This window comes from Aspergillus chevalieri, chromosome 7 (genome assembly GCF_016861735.1).
Source record: "Aspergillus chevalieri M1 DNA, chromosome 7, nearly complete sequence".
In the NCBI taxonomy this organism is placed as follows: domain Eukaryota; kingdom Fungi; phylum Ascomycota; class Eurotiomycetes; order Eurotiales; family Aspergillaceae; genus Aspergillus; species Aspergillus chevalieri.
This window is the reverse complement of record NC_057368.1, coordinates 20,036-47,826: the sequence shown is the minus strand read 5'-3', so window position 1 is coordinate 47,826 and position 27,791 is coordinate 20,036. Positions and strand designations below refer to the sequence as shown.

General features: G+C 49.2%; 11 protein-coding genes across 11 annotated transcripts; 5 read left to right on the top strand and 6 right to left on the bottom strand.

Moving 5' to 3' along the window:
• Positions 1-207: 207 nt before the first annotated feature.
• ACHE_70017S (uncharacterized protein) lies at positions 208-1,740 on the bottom strand (the record flags this gene model as incomplete). Its single annotated transcript, XM_043282304.1, has 6 exons — positions 208-550; positions 598-628; positions 677-744; positions 790-907; positions 959-1,343; positions 1,393-1,740. The coding sequence occupies 6 exons, from the start codon at positions 1,738-1,740 to the stop codon at positions 208-210; spliced, it is 1,293 nt and encodes a 430-aa protein (XP_043139696.1).
• A 566-nt stretch (positions 1,741-2,306) lies between these two features.
• Positions 2,307-3,844, top strand: ACHE_70016A (uncharacterized protein; the record flags this gene model as incomplete). Its single annotated transcript, XM_043282303.1, has 5 exons — positions 2,307-2,621; positions 2,669-2,795; positions 2,851-2,974; positions 3,025-3,482; positions 3,531-3,844. 5 exons carry the CDS (start codon positions 2,307-2,309, stop codon positions 3,842-3,844), a joined length of 1,338 nt encoding a protein of 445 aa, XP_043139695.1.
• A 2,986-nt stretch (positions 3,845-6,830) lies between these two features.
• Positions 6,831-8,061, top strand: ACHE_70015A (putative oxidoreductase, 2OG-Fe(II) oxygenase family; the record flags this gene model as incomplete). Its single annotated transcript, XM_043282302.1, has 3 exons — positions 6,831-6,927; positions 6,978-7,079; positions 7,139-8,061. 3 exons carry the CDS (start codon positions 6,831-6,833, stop codon positions 8,059-8,061), a joined length of 1,122 nt encoding a protein of 373 aa, XP_043139694.1.
• A 283-nt stretch (positions 8,062-8,344) lies between these two features.
• ACHE_70014S (putative methylaspartate ammonia-lyase) lies at positions 8,345-9,595 on the bottom strand (the record flags this gene model as incomplete). Its single annotated transcript, XM_043282301.1, has 1 exon — positions 8,345-9,595. One exon carries the CDS (start codon positions 9,593-9,595, stop codon positions 8,345-8,347), a length of 1,251 nt encoding a protein of 416 aa, XP_043139693.1.
• Positions 9,596-9,903: 308 nt separating this feature from the next.
• Positions 9,904-11,706, bottom strand: ALD5_2 (aldehyde dehydrogenase family protein; the record flags this gene model as incomplete). Its single annotated transcript, XM_043282300.1, has 7 exons — positions 9,904-10,342; positions 10,392-10,945; positions 10,999-11,034; positions 11,094-11,430; positions 11,483-11,493; positions 11,546-11,597; positions 11,648-11,706. 7 exons carry the CDS (start codon positions 11,704-11,706, stop codon positions 9,904-9,906), a joined length of 1,488 nt encoding a protein of 495 aa, XP_043139692.1.
• A 540-nt stretch (positions 11,707-12,246) lies between these two features.
• On the top strand, positions 12,247-13,124 carry ACHE_70012A (uncharacterized protein; the record flags this gene model as incomplete). The annotated part of the gene is made up of 2 exons (XM_043282299.1): positions 12,247-12,341; positions 12,401-13,124. The coding sequence occupies 2 exons, from the start codon at positions 12,247-12,249 to the stop codon at positions 13,122-13,124; spliced, it is 819 nt and encodes a 272-aa protein (XP_043139691.1).
• Positions 13,125-13,147: 23 nt separating this feature from the next.
• Positions 13,148-14,091, bottom strand: ACHE_70011S (pyrroline-5-carboxylate reductase family protein; the record flags this gene model as incomplete). Its single annotated transcript, XM_043282296.1, has 2 exons — positions 13,148-13,998; positions 14,049-14,091. 2 exons carry the CDS (start codon positions 14,089-14,091, stop codon positions 13,148-13,150), a joined length of 894 nt encoding a protein of 297 aa, XP_043139690.1.
• A 1,629-nt stretch (positions 14,092-15,720) lies between these two features.
• On the bottom strand, positions 15,721-17,739 carry ACHE_70010S (uncharacterized protein; the record flags this gene model as incomplete). Its single annotated transcript, XM_043282295.1, has 1 exon — positions 15,721-17,739. The coding sequence occupies one exon, from the start codon at positions 17,737-17,739 to the stop codon at positions 15,721-15,723; it is 2,019 nt and encodes a 672-aa protein (XP_043139689.1).
• Positions 17,740-19,454: 1,715 nt separating this feature from the next.
• Positions 19,455-20,498, bottom strand: ACHE_70009S (C2HC-type zinc finger protein; the record flags this gene model as incomplete). The annotated part of the gene is made up of 1 exon (XM_043282294.1): positions 19,455-20,498. One exon carries the CDS (start codon positions 20,496-20,498, stop codon positions 19,455-19,457), a length of 1,044 nt encoding a protein of 347 aa, XP_043139688.1.
• A 5,396-nt stretch (positions 20,499-25,894) lies between these two features.
• Positions 25,895-26,209, top strand: ACHE_70008A (uncharacterized protein; the record flags this gene model as incomplete). Its single annotated transcript, XM_043282293.1, has 1 exon — positions 25,895-26,209. One exon carries the CDS (start codon positions 25,895-25,897, stop codon positions 26,207-26,209), a length of 315 nt encoding a protein of 104 aa, XP_043139687.1.
• Positions 26,210-26,405: 196 nt separating this feature from the next.
• ACHE_70007A (uncharacterized protein) lies at positions 26,406-27,755 on the top strand (the record flags this gene model as incomplete). The annotated part of the gene is made up of 2 exons (XM_043282292.1): positions 26,406-26,717; positions 26,979-27,755. The coding sequence occupies 2 exons, from the start codon at positions 26,406-26,408 to the stop codon at positions 27,753-27,755; spliced, it is 1,089 nt and encodes a 362-aa protein (XP_043139686.1).
• Positions 27,756-27,791: the final 36 nt, after the last annotated feature.

Below are 27,791 nucleotides of genomic sequence, written 5' to 3'. Positions count from 1 at the left end.
AGAGAAGGATAGAAATAGAGAATTCATAGCTGTCAAACTGGTTCAAAACGAATGAAAAATGCCAGTGTTGCGACCCGGTGTTGTGCGGGTATCTGATTAAATATATAGATCGCAACCGATATCCGAGGATCAAAAGAGTGGTTTTTAACACAATCACAAGAGAATAACAAATGAAAGTAAAGAATGTGTGCTCGACCACAGGAATATCTACCACGATGGTCTTCTGTCCGAATCATTTGCTCTCGTCTCATATTCTACCGTCACATTGTCTGTCCGTCGAATCTGTCCCAGCGGATGCGCATCGCGGTGTTGGTCGTCCTCGGCATGGAGGATACTCTCCTGACTCTCGACATCAGTGATGGTCGGCTCTGGCTTGCGGACCATCGATCGACGACTGCGTGCGTAGGATGTCGAGTGCATATATTTACTATTCTTTTGGCGACTGGAGTTGTTGCTATACGATCCGAGCGAGCGCTTGCCAAGGATGAGTTCAAGAATGGGCTGGAGGGTGGGAATGCAGGAGGCGACGATAACGACGTTGGACTCGATGCTGTTCGTGGTCAGTAATCGGTCAGTAGGACGGGTCATGAAACATACTTGGTCCACATGACGAGATCTGCCGTTCCATCTAGTCAAGTCAGCGACTGCGCGCCGCTATGTAGGGTAAGCGACTCACAGGTATAGTCAGATTCATCGGCCAAGCCCTTGAGCTGCGTGCATTTGATAATTGCCATTGCAGAAGCACTGGTACATTAGTTGGATTCTACTCCGGACGGCGAGAATACTTACATGGATCCCAGACCTAGTGCTGCGGACAGGGCCAGACGTTTTCGCAGCGACATATGCAGATTCAAAAGGACGGTCGTGGGGTAAATAGCTAAATAGAGATCGACCAAAGCTGAGAGCGCTGCGATATTACTGTTAGACCGATCCATGGTGCTTATTGAGCGAAACTTACCTCCAGTGAAAATGGCATAGTCGATCAACATCCAGACATCTTTGCATGTTGCCACTCCTTCCATGACCAGATGCGTTTGCCATAGCGCTTTTGGTGGATCACACATGGTGAACAGGATAAGGATGCAAATAACAGATACCACGGCCGCGAATCCGGTTAAGAACCAGAGCGCGATGCGATGGGGAAGGCTTGGATTGAGGATCCGGTTCAGCATGGCACTGACAGCCAGCTTGGGCAGGGTGAAGGAGAGAATGCCAAAGAGGAAGCTAATGGTATTGAGCAGAGTCGCCGTCTCGAGGGTATGCTGGTCTAGAAAGACAGCGTGCTTACCATAGCCAATGATCACATTGGCCGTGGTGACGCCGCAGTAAGCCAAACCCATACACTGTCTCGTCAGCATACAAAAAGACGACGCGAATCAAAGGGACATTTACCATGGACGCGGCAATCAACCAATCATCCGGGCCAAAGTTTTTCAGTAACTTTCCCCGAATCACCATCCTTGCTGCCACAATGAACGTTGTTAAGCCGGTCAAAGCCCACAAGACCCCAAGGATCTTGGGACCGCGATTATCGTCCTCCGTAACCGTCATCTTGGGACACAACAAGACAAAGAGCAATTGCTGGTGGAAGAGATTTTGTCCCTGCCGACATCTTAAATGAAAGCGAAATAAGCCCTGACGAAACGCCCCCCCCCCCAGACCAGGGGCGTGGGACACAAGTGCATCCATCACAGCACCAGCATCAGAAAACCCTTGGTCATAGTCCAACAGAAGTCCCATGATAGGTCATTTCACATTTATTTAGATAGAGTGGTATGTGCCACACGATAATTAATGATAGCACTTCGGACGACCTGTGGCTCGTTCCTATTTGATCTTGAGCTCATAAATCTCAAGTCAGTGTCCGGCCGGTGCATGCAGAGCAGACCAAGTGGAGCTCGGCTTTCCAAATGACAGCAGACGGCATATGGGGCCGTTAGAGCGTGGAGTTTGTGATTGGTTCCATTGTAATAGCATCTGCATGGCCGTTTCTTGTCATGTGGTTAATGCCGCCCCGGAGAGCCTCCAGAAAGTACGTACTCTACTATCCGGGCCCACTGAAGTTGCCGCAGTCACTACTCCGTCTACAGCACCTATTCGAATCTGGTAATCGGGAGTACACGACTATAGCATAACTACGGAAGGACAGCCCCTATTCCAAATGATCCAGACTCCTCCCTTCAGAATCTGATCCCCTGACCGACTAAAGTATAGGTGATATATAGAGCGTAGCTCCTCACCTTGTTTGATACTTCATCCAAACCGGTGCCTGATTTCCAGTATAGGAATTAAACGTTCAGTTTACCATGACTATCAGAAACGGCTCAGCTAACGACACTGCCAATGGCATTTCCAACGCCCTCGCCAATGGAAAGACCAACAGCGCTGGCGCCGTGAAAAATAGACATTTGAATGGAAACTTCTCCGTTGACGAGGTTGCCATCTCCGCCAATTCCCCAGAAAAGGTCTCTGGTCTGCTGAAGGACATTCTCGCAAATGGCCTTGCCTTTTCCGTGGACCATGATGCTAGTGCCCGGTCCACTTTGCTGGATGCGGCACGGTCTCTGGTTCATGCATTAGAGACACCCCGTGAGACCATGATACGATACTGCTGGTCACAGGTATGAAGATTCACCATTGCCAGTGGAAGGGTGCACTAACGTTTTAGTCCACTGCCTACGCTGCCATTGAGACCGGTGTTGACCTAGGACTGTTCGCTATCCTTTCGCGCGATGACAGACCAAAGAGAGCAGCTTATCTCTCCGAGGAGACCGGTGCTGACCTCACCCTTTTGTGTATGAATAATTGCTTTGCATACTATCCTTGTTCAAGTTTTTACTGACTTGATAGCTCGTCTGCTCAAACATTTGAGCGCCGTGGGCGTCGTTGACGAAACGGGACCGGACGAGTACCGTCGGACGGGGTTTTCAATTACACTTGGCGTACCTCGCTATAGCGATGCCTATGCTTGCATGTTAGTCTTGGATTCTCTCCCCCTTTTCAGACGAAGACTAACAGACCCAGGACTGGCTGCATTACAGATGGTGTTCTGGCGTTGCCCGCATACCTACGCAGAAACAACCACCGCAACCCGACCAATGGCAAAGATTGTCCCTTCCAGCTGGGCTTTCGGACTGGCTCGCATTTTTTCGAATTCCTCCGTGACCATCCCGAACATGCCTCCCAGTTCAACAATCACATGTCCGCCTACCACCAGGGCCGTCCCAGCTGGATGGATGTCGGGTTCTACCCGGTCCCTGAGCTAGTTATGGATCTGAAGGAGTCAGACGATGTCCTGTTGGTCGACGTCGGTGGCAGTTTGGGTCACGATCTCTCCGAATTCCAGCGCAAATGGCCTGATATGCCTGGAAGGTTAGTGCTGCAGGATCTTCCGGCAGTGGTCGAGCAAGCACAGAGTATGTCGCTTCATCCTCGTGTCGAAGTCATGCCCCATGACTTCTTCACCGAGCAGCCTGTTAAAGGTAGGCTAAGCCAGATATCCCTGTTCCGATCAAGTCTAATTTGAACAGGCGCTCGCGCCTATTACATGCACTCCATCCTGCACGACTGGAACGATGATAACTGCCGCAAGATACTGTCAAACTTGGTCCCGGCCATGAAACGGGGTTACAGCAAGGTCCTGATCAACGAGAACGTCATCCCTGATACCAATGCCTACTGGGAGACCACCAGTCTCGATATCATCATGATGGCCGACTTCGCGTCACAGGAACGCACAGAGCGACACTGGCGCTCTCTGGTAGAGTCCGTCGGGCTGAAAATTACGAACATCTGGACGGCCCAGCGGGGGGTGGAGAGCCTGATTGAATGTGAACTGTTGTAATTCATTAATTACTGGTGGATTTTTGTACGATACGGTATTCGGGATCTGCTTCTGATAGTTAGTCATAGTTACCCTTTTATAATCAATTATAATAGTTATCGGAGTTTGTATTTTGCATATTTCCAAGTATTCGTCGCTCCGGAGTGTCAATTTGGAATAGGAGCCCGTCCATCCTTGAGCGTAGGATCTGAACCCGGTGTCTGGTTTGAATTGGACCATGCTGCACTTCGTAGAAAGGGAGTTCGGCCTTTGATGTGGTTTATTACAGCTAGAACCAACTGGGGGCATGGCGCCGATAGGCTAATATAAAAATCCGCCGCTAAGTGCCGGAACGAGGATCCCGGGGCCAGGATTTCAGCCGTTAAACGCCCCAATTGGCTCGAAAACTTCCTAGATTGTCGTGAAGCTGCAGCTGTCCAAAAGTTCTCTTTAACAAAATGCTATGACTCCCGTTGAAACTCATCCATGCCACCAGTAGCCGGCAACGGTCCGGGTATCCGTGACCTCCCGTCGGAAGTATATTCATTAAGGACTCAAAAAATAACAACGGAAAAAAAAAAAAGGAAACGAACTAAATCCTTCGCCCTGACTGGGCCCAGCAAGCCGGTTAGAGAAAGTACGAGCCATGCTTCCTGGTACCCAGACTACCATGCAGTGCCCCGGGGGAGAGTGGACATGTTCGTCAATACGATACGCGACCTTCAGGGGAACAATGGAAGATGGAAGTACTTAGCAAAATTGTGATGTTGCTGTCTAATTGTCGTTTTTCTGGGGAGGGACCAGTATCTGCCGGAATTCCAACTTGTGTTGCTCCACGGACCATTTCCCCAATTATACAATTGCATACACGGAGCCCAACGGCCCTTTAGTTTCCAGAATGTGATAAGCGTGATGCAGATATTGGGAATGTGATACGAACCCGGCGAGACTTGTGGCTACACTTCGAGCGGTCTCATTCCAAAACACAGGTCACTCTATTCTTTCTTCAGAAGCTTGGACACAATGTTTCCGCCATTGACATCTAGCGATTCTTCACGATGTGTGACGTCCTCTCACTCTCATCACAGCTGGAATACGTCGCCATTGAGTCTGGCCGCATCAAAATGTCTGATTCCATCGGTTTGCAATTGTACGGAATAGTCGAGACCTGTCCGATCAAGGGCATGAATTGACGCTGATGACGAGTGACCGGATGCTGCATATCGCTTTCTCCGACCAGAAGCATTATGTGAGTGAGCCTGTGCAGAGTTGCAATGGTCCGATTGGAGGTACAGATGACGTTCGGCCGTTTCCCCCTTTTCTCTTCAATTTTTATCTATCTACTCCTGGGAGCATAATCCTTGCTGGTGTGAAGTCCACAAACCCGTAATTATCCCAGTCTTGTCGATATCCTTGGAAATGTGACCACGGCGACCAGTGAGATCTGTGCCACAGGTGTCGGCTAGAAGGTGAATGAACCCTTCTCGATGTTATCATGGTCCGACATCTCGCCTCTTGGTCAGTACGCGATAGCGGCGAGATATTACATCTTTTCAGTTGCAGTGCGTCTCGGCCCAACTATCCCGGAGTCATGATCGAAACAAGACTACAGGAATGCAAGTGTGCCGTCAGACAGTACGAACATACGCCGATTCATCATTGTAGGAGGAGCCGGCAGAGAGCTAGTCATCTGGAAAGCGAAGTGACAGCACAAAGATTGATGTTTTGAAGACCTCAATTCCTGACATTTTCATTCTCTAGTCGTCAAAATTCCCTTTTGGCGTCAATCGACATGGCGTGAGATGATTGGCTGATATGAAGACAGGAGCATAGTCAGTCTATAGGGGACAGAACTTGGTCATGGTATTGCAAGCTTCAGACGGGGACTTGGGACTTTTGATCAGTAAGACTCTCGCCAGATTCTGCCAAGCAGTTACGGACGCGTACGCCTCGCTCACTATCAAGAACCGGACGACCGCATTTCAAGAGGATTCTAGGACCGATTTGTAACGCTGGAATAAGTAGCGCCAGAGTCAGTCGAGTCAACTGAGCTGAATATATACTTTGAACATCAGGAAATCTACGACAATGGACCCAAGTAATAGTATGTGTATGTCGTCCCAATAGCAAGCAATGTGGTGCTGAATCTGTCTATAAGAATTATGTGTTATCACAAGGCCAAAGAGGGCTAGACCATGATGATATCGTAATTACTCCCATTTTAAACAGCGAGCCAACCAACGGAACTCATTGGAGGTCCGCCTCAATCAAAGTTGGTAAACAAAGACACCGTCATTCACGGGCTCAAATGCAAGATATGCTGTGAGCAGCCCCATAGTCCGTTAATGAGGCGCTAATTCGCAGGGAACTTGGCTTTCAGAAAGTCAGGGAATTACTTTATTCCCGTTTGTTTCATAGTCTTTGGACACCAGGTGGGCAGAGAACTTGGTACATGAAGAGCAGATGTGCGCCGTACCCTGGGGCGAGATATCTTGGAGCACTGCCACGGACACGGTGTACCTGGCTTTTGAGTCTAATAATACCCGTCTATTTCTGCAGGAGCAGAAGCACTGACTGGAATAGTTGTAGGCGAAGGAGAGAGGTGAGTAAAGACGCTTACATTAGATGTTGGTCTGCAGAGCACGTTCACCCCACATGCTTCAGAAATATACTGATTCCCAGATTTCTACTGTCATCAAGATCTCATATGCAAAATTTGCCTCGATCTTCCATATATTCGAAGCTGGATACGACATCAAGGTCCAGTATGAACCCCGCTCGTGCTGCAGGATGCAAGTACGGCTGTGAGAATCCAGCAGTCAATCAGAATGAGGCATACTTGATCCGAGCCGTGACCCAATAAGATTGATCAAGTGCCACCTGATCTGATTAATTACGTCGGACCCCTCTTCGACCTATTTATTGAGCTCTGCCTGTCCCCTGTCTGAAAATCAACAATCTTCTACTGCTCCAACTCACAAGGTGGAATTGTCGTTATCCCAGCACAATGGCAACCCAAACAGAAGAGAAACCAAGTGTGACTCTTGGTAGCACCAACGGGCATCTGGAAAAGTACACTCATCCTCCAGAGACCAAGCACAAGCGTGAGTATCGAGGCCTAGTCCTTCATGACAACGACACTGACGCAATACAGTCGACTACGCAGATTTAACCACTATCGATCTCTCCGAATTCGACCTTCCGGGAGGGAAAGAGAAACTTGCAGCGCAGTTGAAGGATGCTGCACATGAAGTTGGTATGATAACCGTCCCTCATTGCTCGATGAATATATCACTGACCTAAATTGCATGGTAGGCTTTTTCTACGTCAAGAACTTTGGTCTCACCCAGGAAGAAATCGACCGGCAATTCGCCATCGGACGCGAGTTCTTTGCTCTCCCCGAGGAAGAACGAATTCAGTATCGGGCGCCACTCGAGGAAGGAATCTACAATGGTTATCGTCCCCTTGGATCCATCGAGATCCTACCAGGACTGCGCGACAACATCGAATTCTACAACGTCATGAAATTCCTCCCCCAGTATGACCGCAAGCATCCCGATGTGTACCGACAGCACTGGGCGGAGATCGAAAGGTTCCATCGACATGTGCATGAGCATGTCGCCTACAGGCTCTTCCGTTTGCTGGCCATGATCCTCGAGATTCCCGAGGACGAGTTTGAAAACGGTCATCGCTACGAGGCCAACTGCGACAGTGGTCTCCGCTATATGATGTATCGCGCGCGCTCCGCAGAAGAAAACAACAACTTCAAGGACCTCTATTCACGAGGTCATACGGACAATGGAACCATTACCTTTGTCTTCCAGCAGCCAGTCGCCGCGCTGCAGGTGAAGAAATACGAGAACTCGGACTGGGAATGGCTGCGCATTCCTCCCGGCACGATTGCCGTGAACATTGCCGACATGCTCTCAATCTTGTCGAACGGATACCTGAAAAGCGGGATCCATCGAGTGGTTGTGCCCCCTGACGACCAAGCATGCAACGACCGACTGGGGCTGCTCTATTTCGTTCGGCCAAGTGACCGACTGATGTTGAAGACTGTGGACAGCCCGCTTTTGCGCCGATTGGGGTACTACAAGGAGGGAAAGAATAACGAGATTGATGTCCCCGCCATTGAGTGGACTCGAGCGCGCGTTCGCAAGAATTGGTCCAGATCGCCAACGGATCCAAACGCGGGTACGACTCTGGCGGGTTTCTCGGTGAAGCATTTCCACGATTGACAACGGAATACGAAGTAGATAGTTTTGGATCTTCAATACAAGCTGAATTCGCATCCTGCCACCGAGTCACGCAAAGTATTCTCGCGATTATATCTTCAGCTCAGCCACTGGCCTAGATATCCACTCTCGTTCAGCTCTTCTGCGCGTCATGCCGATCTAAGAGGGGTAACGCATGCAAATTGGTTCCATAGCCAATGAAGAGTTACGAAGCCCTGCACCAATATTCTGAGAAGATATAAATTGATGAGTTGTCATTGTTCAAACTTCTGAAATGGAACTAGGTCTAAATCTTGTACAGTCGAGACTTCCGGGCTACAGCTGAGGTGCGGAGCATCTCATTAGTGAGAATCATCACCCCTTCATCCGCTCCGATTCCCGGCTTGGACAGCAGAAAGTCGGGCTGCGTTGCCATTGCCACATGGGCCGTGATGCGTGCAGAGACGTCTGTTTCATTTGCAGACCCTCCCAGACAGCACCCGACCTTCCTCTCACGGCAGTAGAGTATGGCATCGATACTATTATGGATGGCGCCCAGATCGGGCATCTTGATCTGCACAAAATCTACAGCACCAGCATCCGCAAATTCCCGAATGTCTTCGAGCGTATTGCACCATTCGTCCGCCACGATCTGCACTGGAATGGACCGCTCCCGCAGTCGCAGTCGGAGGTCCCTCAGTAGCTGGGTCTGAGCGGCCTTGGTGTCGGCGATGATCGGGGACTCGATGAGGAGATCGTACGGCTGAGCGACTCGCTGGACTTCACCCAAAAATGACACTAACTCATCGACGTCTGGGAACAAATCCCCCATGGTCCCGTAGACATCGAAGTGCAAGCGCGGACGATATCCTGACACTCCTCGTTCCTGTACGCGTCGGGATACCTTTTCCACGAACTCCAACAGGGTCGTCCCTTGAGGTCCAAGATCATGGACGTGAATAAAAGATGCGTGGGGTAACATCGAAACTTGCTTCATGATCATCCGGTCCAATTGTAAGAAATCGTTGCGGTGGCAGGAAGCCAAGATATCCACAGGCCGGTCGATAATGCTCGTCCCCCATTCGCGGGTGATGATTTCGGCTGCGGAGCATGAGTGGACCAACGCCGTGGCAGACAGAAGCACCTGCGACAGACCATAACGAATGGCAGAGTGCAATCGAAGATCCTGTAATTCAGGCCACGGTGAATCGACGCGGATGGAATTAGGTCGAAAATGGGTAATGTCGCAATTCAGCAGCCATGGCTTGACCACAGACTCAAGGAGGGGAAGATGCTCGTTGGCAATAAAGAGTGGATCACGAGACGCAGCACCAGAGAAGATGACATCGACACAGTCCCCCACGGCCAATTGACCATTGGGCAACCACAGCAGGATCGAAATCACTTGGCCGGCCTGAACGACTTGCTGGAAACCGGGAGTGCGAGGGGCGATGTTGTCGACCAGGGGATCGTAGGTTGGGCTCTGACGAACGGCTTCGAGGTCCTTCACGAAGTAGCCAGAGAGACCAATAACAAATTCAACGTCGAACGGCTTCATCGTTCAATGGGGTCAATTGATCGAGAGGAATTGCATACTACCCGTCTACTTGCCATTGAGGAGCTAGCTTTATAGAGCTTTTAAATTATACTTTGAGCACGCCTTGGTGGATTTTGCTTACGGTGGATCCTCAATCCGAGATATATCACAATTTTAGAGAGGAAGCTTGAGTATACTGGTGAGATTGGTAGACAAGTACGCTGTCTAATGCAAACTTGGCGTGAGCGTACATTGAAGATCTCTACCACGTCGATCCTTCAGCGGAAGCCACCGTAATGCCAATTATAGTATGGTTGCGAATGGTCGGCTCAAACAACTGGAGTACCCAAGTTCACCGATACTGTCTTGGTCTGGGTGTAGTTGAACAACGCCTCCTCGCCCAGCTCTCTTCCAATTCCCGACTGCTTGAAGCCACCGAAAGGTAACTGCCAATGGACCCCATTGTACTGATTCACCCACACCGTACCCGCCTTAATCTTGTTGGAGACTTCGATGGCGGTTTTCAGGTTCTCGGTATGAATACCGGAGGCCAATCCGTAGGCAGTGTCATTTGCCGCCTCGATAATCTCCTCCGTTTTGTCGAACTTCGCAATTACACCTACAGGACCGAAGATTTCTTCCCGTACGATGTCCATGTCGCTGGAAACGCCTGAAAAAATGGTCGGCTCCATAAAGTAACCAGGGCAATTGACTCTGTTACCTCCGATCTCGACCTTGGCCCCGGCCTTTCTGCCGGAATCGACGTATCTGGAAGCGAATTAGCAACCTGCCCCGACGGGTACAAGCATAGACATACCCCAGAATACGATCCAATTGAGTCTTGGAGACCTGGGCACCATGGGCGGTTTTTTCGTCCTCGGGGGGTCCAATTACTCGTTGCTGAACATTTTCTCTCAACTTCTGGATGAACGCATCGTAGATGCCAGATTGCACGTAGATCCGACTGCCTGCACAACAATTCTGTCCCATGTTCGAGAAGATCCCGTTGTGAATCCATGGAACGGCTTGGTCGAGATCTGCGTCGTTGAAGACAATATTCGGTGATTTACCTCCCAGCTCTAGTGTGACCTTCTTCAGGTTGGAGGATGCTGCATCCTTCAAGATCTGGCGGCCCACGGCTGTAGATCCTGTGAACGCGACTTTGTCCACCCCCATATGACGAGAGAGAGCAGATCCTGCGATGTTGCCATAACCGGTGATGATGTTGATGACGCCTGGAGGGAATCCAGCTTGGACGATGAGCTCAGCAGCGACCAGTGCAGACAGCGGCGTGACCTCCGCGGTCTTGATAACCACGGTGTTTCCGCAGGCAATGGCCGGTCCAATTTTCCATGCCCACATCATCAATGGCTGTTGAGCGTAAGCATTCGCCTGCCTTACGGACATGCTGGAGCGCGACTCACGAAGTTCCATGGAATGATTTGACCGCACACACCAATCTAGAGCAGTTAAATTAGCCGGCCGGTCCTGGGACGCTCATGGACAGGAATCACAATACCGGTTCGCGTCGGGTGTAGTTGAAATTCTTGGGACTCGTGTCGATAACGCGACCCTCGATCTTGTCTGCCCACCCAGCGTAGTACCGGAGACAACCAATTGCCTCACCAATGTCGCCCCTGGCGCTGTTGATCGGCTTTCCATTGTCCATTGATTCCACCGCCGCCAGCTTCTCCAGGGACTCTTCCATCAGTGTAACCAGCTTGTAGAGATATTGCGATCGTTCGGTGGGAGTGGCCAATTTCCATGGGCCGTTCAAGGCCTTCCGAGCAGCCGCCACTGCCTTGTCGACATCATTTTCGCGAGCTTCACTGACAGCACAGATTCTCTGTTCGGTTCTGGTAGGGTACAGTCAGCGCCCGGAACTTGTAGGATGGCCAATGGACATACGCTGGGTTCACCTGTGTCTCAGTCAGTCTCAATTCTTAGAAAAATACACTAAGCAGCACATACCACATCAATGCTGCCTCCGTCCGATCCGCCTACAAACTCATTATTGATGAACCTGCTGCATTTAGTTCATTGTCCACAGAGTCAAGTATCGAACAGACTTACAAACCAGTGGGCTGCTGGTAAGAGAGGCCCGTCGGCGTGGTGAGAGCAACGGCAGTCATAATGGATGCAATTGGAGTAGTTGAAATCGAAATCGGACTTGACCAGCAGGAAACATGGTGAAACTGGGCATGCGATGACAAATCGCGGGGTCTGTGAGGGGTTCATTACAGGAACTGGATTTGTCGAGGTCATTGCCTCATTGGGACGTCGTGCATCATTTATGCCTTTTTTGTGAGGTGTCTACAGCGGTGCTCGACCGGTTAGTCTATCCGACAGGTGGATTCCACCTTTGATGAGGCCAGTCTCGGGGGTTGCAGCATAAAAGATGTCGGCAAGGTATAGGATTCAAGTAAACGTCTTTCAATGGTCTGGTATTTTGTAAACAGGACTCATAAAGAAATGATGATGCCCGCGGAATTTGCAATGAAATATATGAAGCACCGGGAGCTCCGTGGCTCACAGATAATCCTTTTATACCGTTGGAGGCTTGCATATCTGATCCGAGATAATGTGGCAGCCGCACGACTGTCGGGATTGTTTCCGATTATATATATATTGTCGGGCTAACCTGTCGGCCAGAATGGACGGACACCTTCACCATGAGACAAGAAACACAACTACACTTGGCAGGGGACTTGATTGCTTCTGCTGTGTCGGCGACAATAGTGACTCCTGCGGTGACCATCATTGACCGGTCAGTGTAGTTCATTTTCTCGGAAGCAGAGCTGCTTTACTGACAAAAGGACGCGGCAGTGCTTTAGTCGAAAAAGCATCATGTAACTGGCCGATACTGCGTGGTTTAAGATCCCACTGCTTGGATGCTCTTAAGCGACCAGGTCGGTTCGTCTTTTCTCGTCCTTTCGGCCTCATCTGGACACTGTACGCAGCCACCTATGCCGTCGCCAACGGTGCCGACACCATCACCAAAGAAACGATCCCTACATCACCAGCACGGGATCCCATTGTTTTCGGCTCAACTTTCGCCATCAACGTGCCACTGGGAGTGTGGAAGGATATGCGCTTTGCACAGCTGTTCAGCAACTGTAGCAAGGAGGCGACTGTTGCATTGCGAAATGTGCCTACTCGCCCGTTTTCCAGTCTCGGAACGGCCATATTTCTTTTACGCGATGGTATTACCATCTCCGGCTCCTTCACACTACCTTCATATTGTGCCGGGGTTATCCCAGACAGCCTAGCAGCAGATCCGCACTCGAGAACAGTGATAACACAAATTGTCGTGCCGGTTTTGTCACAACTTATGGCGACCCCGGTGCATCTGCTCGGTCTGGACTTATATAACCGACCTAAGGTGGCTGCAGCGAGCGAGAGAGTTACACTGATGACACGACATCTTCCGTCAGCGACCGTTGTTCGATGTATTCGCATTATACCGGCGTTTGGATTCGGATGTCTGACGAACATGGAGTTACGAGAATATTTCCACAGTAAAATTAGACTAGAGCACATTGACCAATGAGAAATAACTTATGCGAGTTGAATTTATTGTCGAGTATCATTTACATGAGGCACTTTCCCCATAAGCCTTGCAACAGTAACGGCCTCCCTCAACGCCTTTCCAACATGGCCACGCACTCCTGCCTCCTCCAGCACCATTAATCCACCAATGGTGCATCCCTCCGGCGATGTGCCTTGATCCTTCAGCAAAGCTGGATGTATGCCACTTTGCAGCATTCCTGCTGTGCCTTGCATGGCCTGGAAAACAGCTGTATGCGCGAGATCTCTCGGGAGCCCCACCGCGACAGCTGCGTCGATCATTGCGTCAACAATAACCGCAAAGAATGCAGGCGTCGACCCTCCAACAGCGGTAATGACCTCCATCTGCGTCGGGGATACGTGCACAGTTCGACCGATCCTGTTGAAAATCGCATCTGTAATCTCCACACATTCAAAGGGCAAAGGAGAGTCTACAGAGCTTTCAACCGCAGTCAATGATTGCGAGACTAAGGCAGCAATGTTCGGTAGAGCCCGCACGACACGAGCCTGGGGGGTGTCGTTGCCGTAGAGAGTTGTGTATAAGCGTTGTTGTGTCCAACCCGCTGCTACACTGATCAAAAGCTTGCCGGTGATGGCATCACGGAAACCAGGCTGTGTCAACGTCCTCTCAACGTCCGCGGGGTCAGTCGCAAGGATGATGACGGCAGAGTCATCAATTGCTTTGACGTTATTGTTGCGGGATATGGAGAGGTTGTTGAGATGAGATAGTCGATCTCTCAGTCGGTTCTCCGAGTTTTCTGTCCGGACACAAGCGATGAAGTGAGTGAAAAGTGCACTGTTCTTGATTGTTGGCGGGTTAGAGGCTAGACTGTTGATTATAGCGGTTCCCAGGTTGCCTTTTCTTGAATTAGACGTGCAACGAGTAATCATGCGAGAATAGACGTACCGCAGCCTAGGACGCAAAGCGTGGCGCTATTTAGTTCAGTCATGATTGCCGATGCCTTGGTAAGCATGATCCAGGCAGGAATTACGGATTTAAAAGGTTTTCATGCCCTAATTCGGGAATCTACCCGAATCCAAGATACTCGGTTCGCGATTCCGATAACGCCAAAAAAAAAAAACAAGCATGTTATGAGTATGTAGAAAAAAAGGGAAGAACCTACCCTGCGAGCTAGGTCTGATTAACGTACAGGAGAAATGGAATCAAATCTAAAAGCGGCCCATGAAAAATATACAAATATAACCACTGGATTTCTAATCCTAAAGTGGAAAATTCATCCTGCCCCACCCCGTCTATATTCATGACGGCTCATCTCATTGTGTGGACAATCGACTCCGACATAAAATCTCCAATACAGTACTTATACACTAAACAGATGCCTCGCTGAAATTAATGCAAGCAACATCATGCCGCGCGTATAAGAGGCACAATCCCGGTGCGGGGCATTTCGGGCACGCAGCCGAGGTAAGGATAGACCCCGTTTTGTGCGGGGAAGTGGTAACTAATTGATATCGAATTTAGCAGACTGCGTATGATTTGGGAATTCTTCCCGCAAGTTCGATGAGGCCGCGTTATTCAATTCTAAACAAACGAATTGTGATCGAATACTACGGTCCGCTATGTCCACACGAATCGTGAAAAATGTAGCCAGTAATGATCTATCAGGCGTTATTGGCACAGGAAAAGCTCGCACTGCTCGGGTCGTCATGAATTGCTTTGCCTGACGTGTACACGCCCAGGCCACACTGAATCATATGAGAATACCGCGAAAATGTAAAAGACAGGAACCAAGCGCTTACCAAAATAATGCCAATACAGACGCACAGCACATTTAACATAGTTAAGAGTACTTTGCGTGGTGATTCGAACCATATGCCTCGATTCAGATATAGCCAGAATATTCCCGGCAGGCCGAAGCTGAACCAGCTAGCGAAGAGTGCACTCTGTTTCGGATCAACATTAAGTAGCGAATATCCATATAGAATAACGTACCATCAGACTCAAGAGGTTGTTGAACACAGGGATAGCAGATGTAGACTGCGACATGATCCGCAAAATATCCAAATTATACATATCCAAATCCGCAAATTTGCGGATTTGGATAGCATTTGACATCCTCATTAGACTGCGACACGATCCGCAAAATATCCAAATTATACATATCCAAATCCGCAAATTTGCGGATTTGGATAGCATTTGACATCCTCATATCCGTGCGGATATGGATTTGGATAGCATTTGCTATCCGCATGTGGATTTGGATATCCATGTGGATATGTAAACAGTGCAAATTTGACGAATCTGTGTCTACATAATTTATGCGATCCTTGGCAGTATTAAATGGTATTGTAGTTGTAAGAAAGTCTACTGGTTGAATAATTCACATTTGTTGATATTGGATCGAAGAGAACTTTTTGTTAAGGGCTAAGCCCGTAGTGCTAATGACTAGCTATCACACAAAAGATTTCGTTGAAGAACAGGAGAACGGATGTCCGATCGGACAGCTTTATATACAAATGTACGCCGTGCGGGGTAGGTAGTCTGGTAACCCCTCCGATCATCTCTCCGAATAACATATCATTTATTCTACAGGCGCAGCCTGTGACAACACCCCCTCCTAAGAATCATCCCCATCCCTCACAGGGCTCTGGCTTCCGTGGCGTTGCTCCCATTCATCCAGTGCGGCGGTATTCTCCATGTTGTGCGCAGCAGTCCATTCAGGATGTAGATAACCGGTCCATTTCACTAGGTATTGTCGCTGAAATCCCCGTCCACGGCGGATCTGTCGGTAGTCCAGTATACGCTCCACCTGGTATTCTTCCTCGCCGTCAACAAGCACAGCTGGGGGCTGATAGTCGTCATTGCGCTGACTGGGAAAGGGGTTGTTTGCTGCTGGCCGGAGGAGGTCAACATGGAAGACAGGGTGGATACCCTCTGGTGTGTTCAGTCGGTAGGCATATGGGCTAATCTGTGCTAGGACAGTATATTTGGCCTGGCGCACATCAAGCTTCTTGCTGGGACGGCTTGTTCGGATATTATGCAGGGCGAGCCAAACTTTATCACCAGGCTTGTAGTGTGGTGCAAGGTTTCGGTAACGGTTGGCATATTGTTCCTGTCGTTCCTGGGCTGCAGCTAACTCACTTTGAGCGACCTCCAATGCATTCTTGAGTTTGTCAGCTATTCGTGCACCTGCAGACCCACTGGATGATTGTTGGAGTTCTTCAGTGACTGGTTCAACTAGTTGAAGTGTCTCCAGGTGGAACCCATGGTCAAGGAAAAAGGGGCTGAACCCAGTAGAAGCTGCAGTCTGGTTGGCAATTGCAAGCTGCGCCATAGGTAGGATTTCTGACCAGTTGTCCTGTGCAAAGTTGCAAAAGTTACGGAGATAGCTCTCAACAACTGCATTCATGCGCTCTGTTTGCCCATCAGTTTGGGGGTGGTAGGCAGTGGATAGGCGTCGATTGATCTTGAGGAGGCTACACATGCGTTCCCAGAGTTCACCCACAAACTGTGAGCCGCGATCAGAGGTGATAGCAGCTGGGAGGCCATGGTATGCCACAACATGCTGCAGGAACTTTGGTACAATGTAGTCACTTCCTGTCCTTGCACAAGGGATTAGGATAGTCCCTTTTGTGAGGCGGTCTACTATCACCAGGATAGCACTGTAACCATTTGACTCTGGCAGTCCTTCTATAAAATCCATGGAGAGTTCACGCCATTTGCGATCTGGGATAGGTAAGGGTTTCAGCAGTCCTTGTCGTCGATCTCGCCATATGTTGGTAGCTCCACATTGGTCACAATTCTTGACAAAACGTTTCACATCTGCACTCATATTGGGCCAGAAAAGTTGTCGAGCAAGTAGACTATATAGTGCATTGCTACCTGGATGCCCAGACAGTGGGGAGTCATGGGCTTCTTGCATTAATCTTGTTCGTAAAGGTTCATTATTGGGAACCCATCGTCGTTTGCGAAAGAGGATCCGACCATCAGAGTCTAATTCACATTCGCCAATTGAGACCCGGATTCCCAATTCAGGAGGGAAATGAGGTAATCCTGCACGGATGGCATCACAAAGTATGGGCATAGTGGTATCCTCAGCTTCTGCATGGCTCCATTGCTGTTCAAGATCTGAGGTGGTGTTTTCATTTTCTGTAGTTCCATTACTAGTATGGATTGGTAGGATTTGAATGGACTTGTCGACCTGTACAGCTGACACACAGCATATGGTGCATTCACTGGTCTCAACAAATGCATTAGGGTCCAAGAGGCGCTTCTCTCGCATCTGCAGTCGTTCATCACCTGGGTCGTTGGGCATGTCTTGATCTCGGCGAGATAGGGCGTCAGGAGTAAGGGCAAGTTTGCCAGGTCGGTACTGGAGGTAGAAGTCATAGCGGCTCAATATATCTGCCCAGCGCATCTGTCGTTCATTAAGGCGTCGCAGTTTCATAAAATAGCGGAGATTTTTATGATCAGTGATAATGATGAACTTGGGTGTGCTAATGAGCTCTGATTCCCATTCCTTCAAACAATTGATGATTGCTAGCAACTCCTTGTCATGGATCTCATAGTTGCATTCTGCAGGTGAGTTCTTTTTTTGAGAAGAAGGCACATGGGCGCAGTACCCCATTGTCATCATATTGGGACAATACACCACCAGTAGCCCAGCCAGAGGAGTCAGCCTCTACCACTGTAGCGCGGTCTGGATCAAATTGCGTTAAGATAGGTGCAGTGGTAAACATCTCCTTGAGCTGGTTGAAAGCCTTGTCAGCATCTGAATTCCATGTGAATTTTGCTTCCTTCTTGGTGAGTGCAGTGAGTGGTGCTGTGATATTTGCAAAGTTTCGTATGAACCGTCGATAAAAATTGGCGAACCCTAGGAAGGAACGCACCCCCCGTACACTAGTTGGGGCTGTCCAATCCTTGATAGCTGATAATTTGGCAGGGTCCATGCGGATGCCTTTGCCTGCCTCAATAATAAAGCCCAGGTACTTGGTGGATTGTACTTCAAATTCGCACTTGTCAATATCAAGCTGAAGACCAGCATCCTTGAGCCGTTGCAGGACTTTGGAGACTTTTTCACGGTGGTCCTGAAGGGATCCAGAGGAGAAAACTAGGATGTCATCTAGGTATGCAGACACAAATTCATCAAGGAATTCCTGTAGAGTCCAGTTCACATAGCGTTGGAAGGTGCTCGGTGCATTGGCGAGGCCGAAAGGTGTGACTAGCCATTCAAAAAGGCCAAAACGTGTGCGGAATGCAGTTAACCATTCATATCCCTTCGCAATGCGGATCTTATGGAAGGCGGCAATAACATCCAGCTTGGTAAACCATCTAGCTTTTCCAATACGCTCCAGAGTCTCATTAATCAGGGGCAGTGGATATCGGTCCTTCTTGGAGATTGCATTAAGGGCACGATAGTCACAACAAAATCGCAAGCCACCCCCAGGTTTCTTGACAAATAGGACTGGTGCAGCTGCAGGGGAATCACTAACACGTATGAACTGCTTGTCCAAGAGTTCCCGCAGGGTTTTCCGCAGTACAAGGAGCTCTCCCCGGGACATGTTGTATAGTGGACCCCAGGGGGGTTCAGGTGTGTTTCCCTTCTCATCCTTCCCTACTAACTCAATTTTGTGATCCACCTGTGGTCCACGGTGTGGGGGCAAGGTGTCTGCCTTCTTCCGTTCAAACACTTCTAACCAGGCATGATACTGCTTGGGTAGCTTTTCTCTAGGGTCAGAGTGATGTTTAACCTCTAGGGCCTTCTCAATATCCCGCATGCTGGCAGTAAATATCTGTACACTATGGTTTTTCTTGCGGCGATCCATCCAGACCCTGAATGATTGAGCGCTGACCTGATGGATCTCCATGTCTGGTTCATGCTGCAGCGAGGGGACATGATCACCATTGGCCAGACGTAGAGCAGGTACACCCAGGGGGCTGTTCGCAATAATGGACACTCCTTGGTGGTAAAGCCAAGGTAGGCCAAGAATGAGGTCTTCACCATCAATGCGGGGAACAATGTATGCATACATTTCCTGTTGTTTATTCCCACCAACGTCCATAGAAAAATAGGCGACTTCTGTGATTAGACCATCTCGTGGACCATCAAATCCTCGCATGCTCCGGGGGAGATGGATATGCGCTGTAATCGGTGACGTAAGGCGTAGCGTTCAGATATGATACCATATGTTGTACAACCAGAATCTGCTAATGTTTTGCAATTGCTCTTTCCATTGACTAAGGAGCTGACTAGCAGTGGGGGACCATTGAAGTGAACATTTTGATTGAAGGTACGCCAATATCTCTGTAACCGATCTAGCTCTGACTCCTGTGGGCGACTTTGCACAGGAGTTAGGCTTTTCCCGAAGGTACATCAGGCACTGGTGTGGTTTGGGTGTCATCCAGGACAGCATCTGTGACATCCTCTGCGGTGAATTCAGCAACCCTCGCTGTAGGACGTTGTGCAGGGAGAAAAGGGCACTGGCTAATCTGATGACCAGCAGAGCCGCATCGGAAACAGCATCTCTCCTGCTTCCGGCGCTCAATCTCTTTACCACTGACCCATCGAGCCCGCTTGCGTTGGGGGTTTCGGGCATGAGAAATGGTGGGCTCCCAGTCCATGGGGTCTCCTTGGGTAGGAGTAGCTGTGGGGGAGGTTGCTGGAGGAGGAAACATGGGTGTAGTTGTCCGTCGATTAGGGGGACGTCGGTGTTCTGCAGAGCGCTGTTGGTATTTCTGATGCCTATCATAGATACCCTGGAGTTGAACACAGTATTCGCTAAATGTTTTGCAGGTAGGCGCGTTAACAAGTCGATTGAATATATCGTCATTGAGGGTGTTTTCCAACCAAAAAATCTTCATATTGTCAGGCTGGTTCTGTTGGCCAGCCTCCATCAGATAACGGTCAAAGGTTGCAAGCAGTTCATTGATGGTTTTGTTGCTTTGTTTCAATGTGCTAAGGTTGTACATAGCCTTCCTCTGGAGCTCCTTATCCATATAGTTGAAATCAAGATGTTCGAAGAGTTTGGTCACTGTATCGTCGTTTACCATAGTGGGCGAATCAGCGTTGGCAATCATCCATGGAAGAATATGGCTAGCTGCATTGCCAGACAATCGTCCATAGGCATACCAGAGGCATTCATAAGGACCTCCCAGGGCCTTCCTGTCGACATGGAGCTTCGCTTTCAGGAGATGTTTGAAGTTCTGATAGGAAGCAATATCTCCCTTAAACACCTCAGGATCTGGTAAGATTTGTCGGGGGCGCTGGTGCACACTATTGTTATCATTGCTTTGGCTCATAGTGCTTGGGGTCTCCTGTGAGTCTGTAGTTTCCGGTTCAGCACTCAGTGTGGATTCTTCGTGATCGCTAATGGTAGGGGCTTCATATGTGGGCATGAGTTCTTGTCGTCGTGGTTATCGTCGTGGTTCTCGTCGTGGTTCTCGTCGTGGTTCTCGTCGTGGTTCTCGTCGTGGTTCTCGTCGTGGTTCTCGTCGTGGTTCTCGTCGTGGTTCTCGTCGTCGTACGTGATTATACTATTTTCAGTCGATCCCTCTATCGCACGATTGGGCCGCCGATAGGAAAGAAAAGGAACGAAATCTAATGTTGCGGGCTAAGCCCGTAGTGCTAATGACTAGCTATCTCACAAAAGATTTCGTTGAAGAACAGGAGAACGGATGTCCGATCGGACAGCTTTATATACAAATGTACGCCGTGCGGGGTAGGTAGTCTGGTAACCCCTCCGATCATCTCTCCGAATAACATATCATTTATTCTACAGGCGCAGCCTGTGACACTTTTGTCATAACTCAATTTATTGTAATTCTTCTAATAGGAACTAGTATCTATCAATTTCAAAGCCAGCTGGCATCTTTGGCTGTTTCTGAACTCTTCTTGAACGTGCCTGCATACTACTCTTTTCTTCTGGTATATTAGGTAGAGGATGATCACCATCATCATCATCAAGCTCATGGTCTATCTCATCCCTTGGCTCAGAAGAAATGCTTCTGCATCGTTTCCCTAGGGCACGCTCACTAGGTGCTGCAGGCTGTGAGTTATATAGTATATCATCTTCCTCATTGTCGCTTATTGGTTCCAAATCTTCCTGGGGCTGAGAGAGGGCTTTTTCCTCCTCAATGCCTGTAATTTCACCAGCTGAGAGATACTCTTTTATCAAATCTAGCTCCTCTTGTTTAATCTCAAACTTTGATGTGCACATATACATCATCAGATCCTTGATTGTATCAGATTTGAGGTTTCCTCGACGATAATGACAGATATCACGAGCAGAGTTAAAGAGGCGCTCAACACCAGCACCACTAGCTGGGATAGAAAGGATATCCCGAGCAAGGCTTGATAGTGCTGGAAATTCAAGCTCATGCTCTTTCCAGAAGAGTCTTGGAGGAGTATAAACAAGACCTGCTATTAGTGTTAGTCATAATCATCCAAGACATAAAATAAGCACTGACCTCTCTCTAGATATTGTGTAAGCTCATCATTATTCTTTCTTGTTTGTGAATGCTGAGATCTGGGGGTTGTAGAGTTAAGTAGCATCTCAAGCTCAGAAGTAGGGCTTGTAGATGGTTGATGCATTGGCAGTATGTGCTTATCAGAAAGCTGCTTTTTATACCGCTCAAGATAGTTGTCAAGGCTATTGCGGTATCGTGCACAATAGTCAATTGTATCATCCTCCCAATCCTTAGTGGAAAAGAACTGAAGCTTGTTTGATGGAGCCATAATTGTGCTAATTGTGAAGATATCACCATGGAGCTCATTATCTGTATTACCATAGTAATCAGAGAGCTTAGACCGCGCTGCTTCTAGTGCATCAAGCATTGTCTTCTTCCAGGGGACTTTCTTGCGCTGAAGCTGCTGTATAGATGCCTCAAGGTGGTCAAACAGCTTATTGTAAATGCCAAAGATCAGATGAACAGTAACATCCTTTGTCTTTGAAAGGGCAGTGGTGAATTGAAAGAAAGGCTGGGTAACCCAAAGAAGATACTCAATTTGGCGCCATTCCTCCTTATTGAGCTTGAAATGGAGATATTGATGCATCATACAGTATTCATCGAAAATAGGCTGCAGTTGTTTGGCACGGCGAAGCATCAAAAATGTAGAATTCCAGCGTGTACGAACATCTTGGTAAGGAACAAGCTTTGGCTGTTTGGTCTGAAGATCTAGGAATGCTTCCTGGCGCTGTGGACTTGCATTGATAAAGATAGCAAGGCTCCGAACCTTTCAATACTGTTAGTAGTTATTAGATATTAGGGTAGAGGATAAGAGCATATTATACCTTGTTTAATGTGTCTGCAATCTCCTTTGTCTGATATCTTGTATGAAGGGAGTGTGTACATGCATCTGACCATTCTGTCTCTGTTGTATCGTTGACTGGGTTTGCTTTCATTTTCCCAAGGAGCTGATTCAAGCTCAGCTGAATAACATGTGCAATGCATGGAACCCGGATAATAATGGTATCACTATTAAGATTTTGTGCCTGAACAGATGCTTGAATGCTTGACATCATGGTGTTATTGTTCGATGCATTATCAGTTGTGATTGATAGCACACGGTCAGTGACATTATGCTCCTGGAGAATATTGAAGAGGACTGAGCTTAGATTACTGCCAGTATGGGTTCCATAAAGCGGCTCAAAGCCAAGAAGGATCTCACAGTAGTTCCATTCCTGATCAATAAAATAGCCAGTGATTGCCATAAATGCTTGGCAAAAGGGAGATGTCCAGCAGTCAAGTGCAATTGAAAGCTTCCCTCCTGGTGGAAGCCTCTGGAGCAGCTTTTGTTGTCGTTCTTTAACCATTGTGTGTAGATGGCGTCGAATAGTTGTGGTGGAAGGGATATCTGGTCTTGATGGGGCAAGCTGTGCAAGTTCAACAAGGTCCTTAAATTCAGGATGCTCAACAATACAGAAGGGAAGCCGTGCAATAGTGATGAAATTAAGCAGCTTTTCCATCCATAGATCTGGGGTAAACACTCTCTTGGCGGATAAATGTGACTAGAAATTATTAACATTATTAGTGTTCTTAAAGTAAGAAAAAGAATTATATCAGCACTTAGCCTTACTGAGTCCTGTAGAAGCTGATCAACACCTCGCTTTCTTGGTATTAGACTGCGACAGCCAGATCCTTTGAGGTGTGCTTGCATTGGAGATGATCCTGCACGGCGATGATGTGGGTGAACAAGGATATTATGGCAGCGTTTACACATGACCTTTGGCTCGCCAGTCTTTTCATGTGCAACTTGTTCAAATTGCTCCCAGCATTTGGATGATTTTCTACCATCCCAATGTATTGTATTCCTCACCTCCCTCTTTGATCCAAAGTCTGTTTTTAACCACCATTCAACAAAGTTGGTTTTTGCCATATTGCTGTAAAGAATCCAATTCTGGCGGAATTTAGGACCAACCCGAGCAAGAGTATCAGGAGCACGAGGTCGTGGTGGTGGAAAAGTGAAGTCTGAATCAGGTGCAGAAAGGATGGTTTGCTGACTATCAGAGAATGGTTGTATAATGTCTGATTGAAGAAAGTCAGAATCATAGAAAGAATCAGAAAACTGAGATTGTTGGTTTTGTGACATATTGAAAAATGTGTAAATAGGAAACTATCACTGAGCAAAATGTGAGGGACTCACAGAAAGATTTAAACATGGCTTCAGGGGACATTGACTATTGCAGGGAGTTACATGTAGAGTAGATAGATCTATTATTATGGAGTACCGCTCTATATTATGATAGGTTTAAATGAACACTAGTGCAGATATGATATGGATATCCTTGGATTATCCGCATGATATCCATTAATTATCCATGTAGATCCGCAAAGTTCACGATAAAATCATCAAGTTCCCATTTTCTTGATTTTCCAACAATTACATATTGAACTATATGGACTAGGCATTGGAAATATATAAAAATCAGCTCCTGCTACTGCTTGATATCTTATTCAGGCAAATGTTCCCCTAAATCAATCTTCATGAGAGTAGTTCTCTTGGTAGAGGATACACCTGCACACTCCAGCAGTAAATATATATTTTCACCTGTAACACCCAAGGTCAGCTTTTAATATCTAAATCATTAGTAGCTACCACCACTTCGCCTGTAATTTGAGATACTAGAATTACTTCAAATGCAGAGGGTCTAATATACCTAAGCATTTTCAAAAATTTCATAAGGAGGACAATGGAAAAGTGCCAACTGATCCTATTACAATCAGAACAGGCGTAAATAACTGATATTTACGAATCTGAATCAGCGAGTTATGCATCACATGACAGCCTGAATGTAGTTAATTTAGCGAGAATTGTGCAAATGCGGATACCATGCGGATATCCGCATCCTATCCACGCGGATTTGGATGTGGATAGCAAAGTGGTATCCGCGGATGAGGATATGTCGCAGTCTATGCGACACTATCATCCTGAACTAGAGACGAAGTTGGAAACTGATGCATCAGATGGGGTAGTAGCTGGAGTGCTCTCCCAGAAGCATGGAGATCTCTGGCACCCGGTGGCTTACTACTCCAAGAGCATGTCTGTGTCACAACCTGGCTTCTCTCGTGTCGTACCTAGGGTTCTAGCTAGTTGTATTTCGAGACTGGACACTTACCCTAAGTGTCTCCCAAGTAATCGTATGCTCAATGCCCCTCCGGGTCCGGTCCGGTATGTCGTATGCGTTGATGGGTATATCGCCCCCTCCAGGCTCCGTAAGATAATCAACAAGTAGAAACGGTAAAGGTAATCGAATGGAGAAACAAGGCCAACCGAGTACGTATACTGGGTTGTTGGTTAAGTGCGGACGAGTCAGAAACTAGAAGGTAACCAATGCTGATTGACTTGTATTGATCGCGAAGAACTAAGCTAAGTACATGAATGAGTGTTCTTATATATCCTCCCTTTTCCTGGTATGATGTTTTCATAGTATACTTGTATACCTATACCAGGCTGATGGTATAACATCCGTCTTGTATATTAGTATACTCCTTGCATATCACGTGAAACACGTGATCATCAGGTGCCAACACGCCGAATATCAATTTGATCCCTGTTCCTTCTTGCATATTCTCCATGAGCTGTTATCCAATGAGCCTGTCTTAACTCTGTATCATCACGTGAGGCTGATACAGTGAGTTCTGTAACAGTCTGATGCTGAGCGCAACTATGAGATCCATGACAAGGAGATGCTAGCCATCATCCGTGCACTGCAGGAGTGGTGAACTGAGCTAGAAGGACTGCAACTCTGAGAGCGTTTCAACATATATACTGACCATCGCCGCTCTGGAATACTTCATGACTACTAAGAAGTTGAACGCCCGACAAGCCCGGTGGGCTGAGTTCCTTTCCCGGTTTTACTTCTTAATCCGTTACCGCCCTGGCCGAGAGAATACTCTAGCTGATGCCCTATACCCTATACCCTAGTGCGTCACCGATCCAGGGCCCGATCGGTTTTCTCTAATCCTCATTGGTCCGTTCGTCCCGTCTCCGGTCCCACCCCTTCGTCCCGTCCGTCCGTCGATCCGTCGATCTCGATCTGTTTGTCCGGTTATTAAGACGCTGCGAGCTCCCCTTCTCTTCTTTCCCTTTTTCCTTCCTGTCCCCGATATATAGATATAGATATAGATATATATATATATATATCTATAGATATTATACACATCCACATCCACATCCACAAACCCATACCCATACCCATACCCATACACATAAACGGTGAGTGCTCATCGAACCCAATCGAACACCGGCAACAACCTGAAAAGAAAGAAGGAAGGACCGAGAACGAAAGAGGATGGACCTCTTCCTCTACAACGACACCCATCGCCTGTGGATCTGTGGTCCCTGTGGATTCGCCGTGCGGCCCGCCCATCTCGCCGCCCACCTGGCCAACCGCCATCCCAAGCATCCCTCCGCGGCCACCCCGGCCCTCCGCCGGGCCGCCTGTGCCCTGATGCTCAAGCGGCCCTGCTGGGACCCCGCGCGGGAGCCTGACCGTCCGGTCCCGCCGCCCCCCGGCCCCGGGGAGTCCGCCGGTCCCGGGGCTCCCCGTCCACCCGGGCTATCGCTGCCCCCACCCCGACTGTGCCTACATCGTGTGCAATCCTGAGAGCCTCCTGCGGCACCGGACCCGGATCCATGCGGACCGTCGACCCCGGGGCCGACAGCCCCCGGCCAGCCAGGTGTCCCCGCTGCCCCTGTATCGGACCGTCAGCTGTCAGCGCTTCTTCCCCTCCGGTGCCGGCAGCGGTTTCTTCCAGGTCACCCCACCCGCGCACACGGAGCGGGCCCGCCAGGCGGCCACCATGGGTGAGGTGGAGTTCATCCGGAGGCAGGTGGCCGGGGCCCTCGCCGAGGACGCGGCGGCGGCGGAGGCCGGGGCCCAGCAGGTGCCGGACCCGGATGCCAAAGCGCCCACCGAGATATCCCCCTGGCTGGAGCTCACCCGGTGGCCCGAGTTCCTGCATGGGCATGCCTTCACAGCGGTAGCCCCGCTGGCTGCACCACCGGATCCCACAGCTGAGCCCCTTCTGACAGTGTTCAGCGCCAGCGTCGAGCGGCTGATCGAGGCGGCCTACCAGTCCATCAAGACGCGGCGGATCAACGAGTTTGACCAGGTGAGTCGGCAAGCAAGCGAGAAATATATATATATTGGCACTCCCACACCACATGCACTCCCACACCACATGCACGCACGTGCACACCCATATGCCATATGCATGTAGAGAGGGAGATATATATATATATATATATATATGTGCGTGTGCATGTGTGTGTGTATACTATGTATATCGATCTATATCTCTCCGTCTGTACATCGATTTGTATGGATGATAATATCCAACGGATGGCTAACCCTGTTCAATCCGGTCCACCAGATCCGAATCAACAGCTTCCTGCAACGGCCACGGGTGTGGGACCGGCCCATCCTGATCCAGCTCCGGCCCTCCACCTACCGGGCCTACCGGCAGGTCTGGCAGCGGCTGATCTGCTTCGCCTACCGCACCAGCCGCCCCAATGCAGCCGTGCAGCTCGGCCACCAGCTCACCACTGCACAGCTGGCGGCCCTGGACCGGATGGAGACGGCGGCAGCGGAGCTGCTGTCATTGCCCTCGCCACCACTCTGCACACCCGGGCCCGGGGCGGCGGATCATCCACCATGGACCACAGGAGGGGGCCCATGGGTCGTCATCCAGACGCCCCGTGGGGGGGATCGGGATCGGGACCCGGAGGGGGACCGGAGGACCGAGCGGCGCCATGCAGCATATGAGCAACTGGACCATGCCTGCCTGGACCTGTCCATCGCGCTGCTGGACCACCCACTGAAAGGGGATCTCTTTGAGAGTGCGGTGGTGGCCTTCCTGGCAGTGTTGGGGGTGGATGTGGAGAAACAGACCTTCCGGGACCCCTACGCGTTCACCAGCTCCCTGTCCGGGCTGATCAAGATGGCCCAGATGCTGGTGGCGCAGCGCGCGGTGCAGATGGCGGACCATGGTCAGGTTGAGCACCCGGCAGATGCCCTGGAGGCCATGCGGGAGCGGTTCCTCCTCCCGGGGGTGGCTGCCCCCTTCAACTGGCTCACACGGGCTGCGCACGTTTGGCAAGCGCATCCAGAACACCACCACCAGTCTGGGATATATCTACTGGAGCGATGACCAGCAGACCCTGAGCTACAAGGAACTGCACCTGAC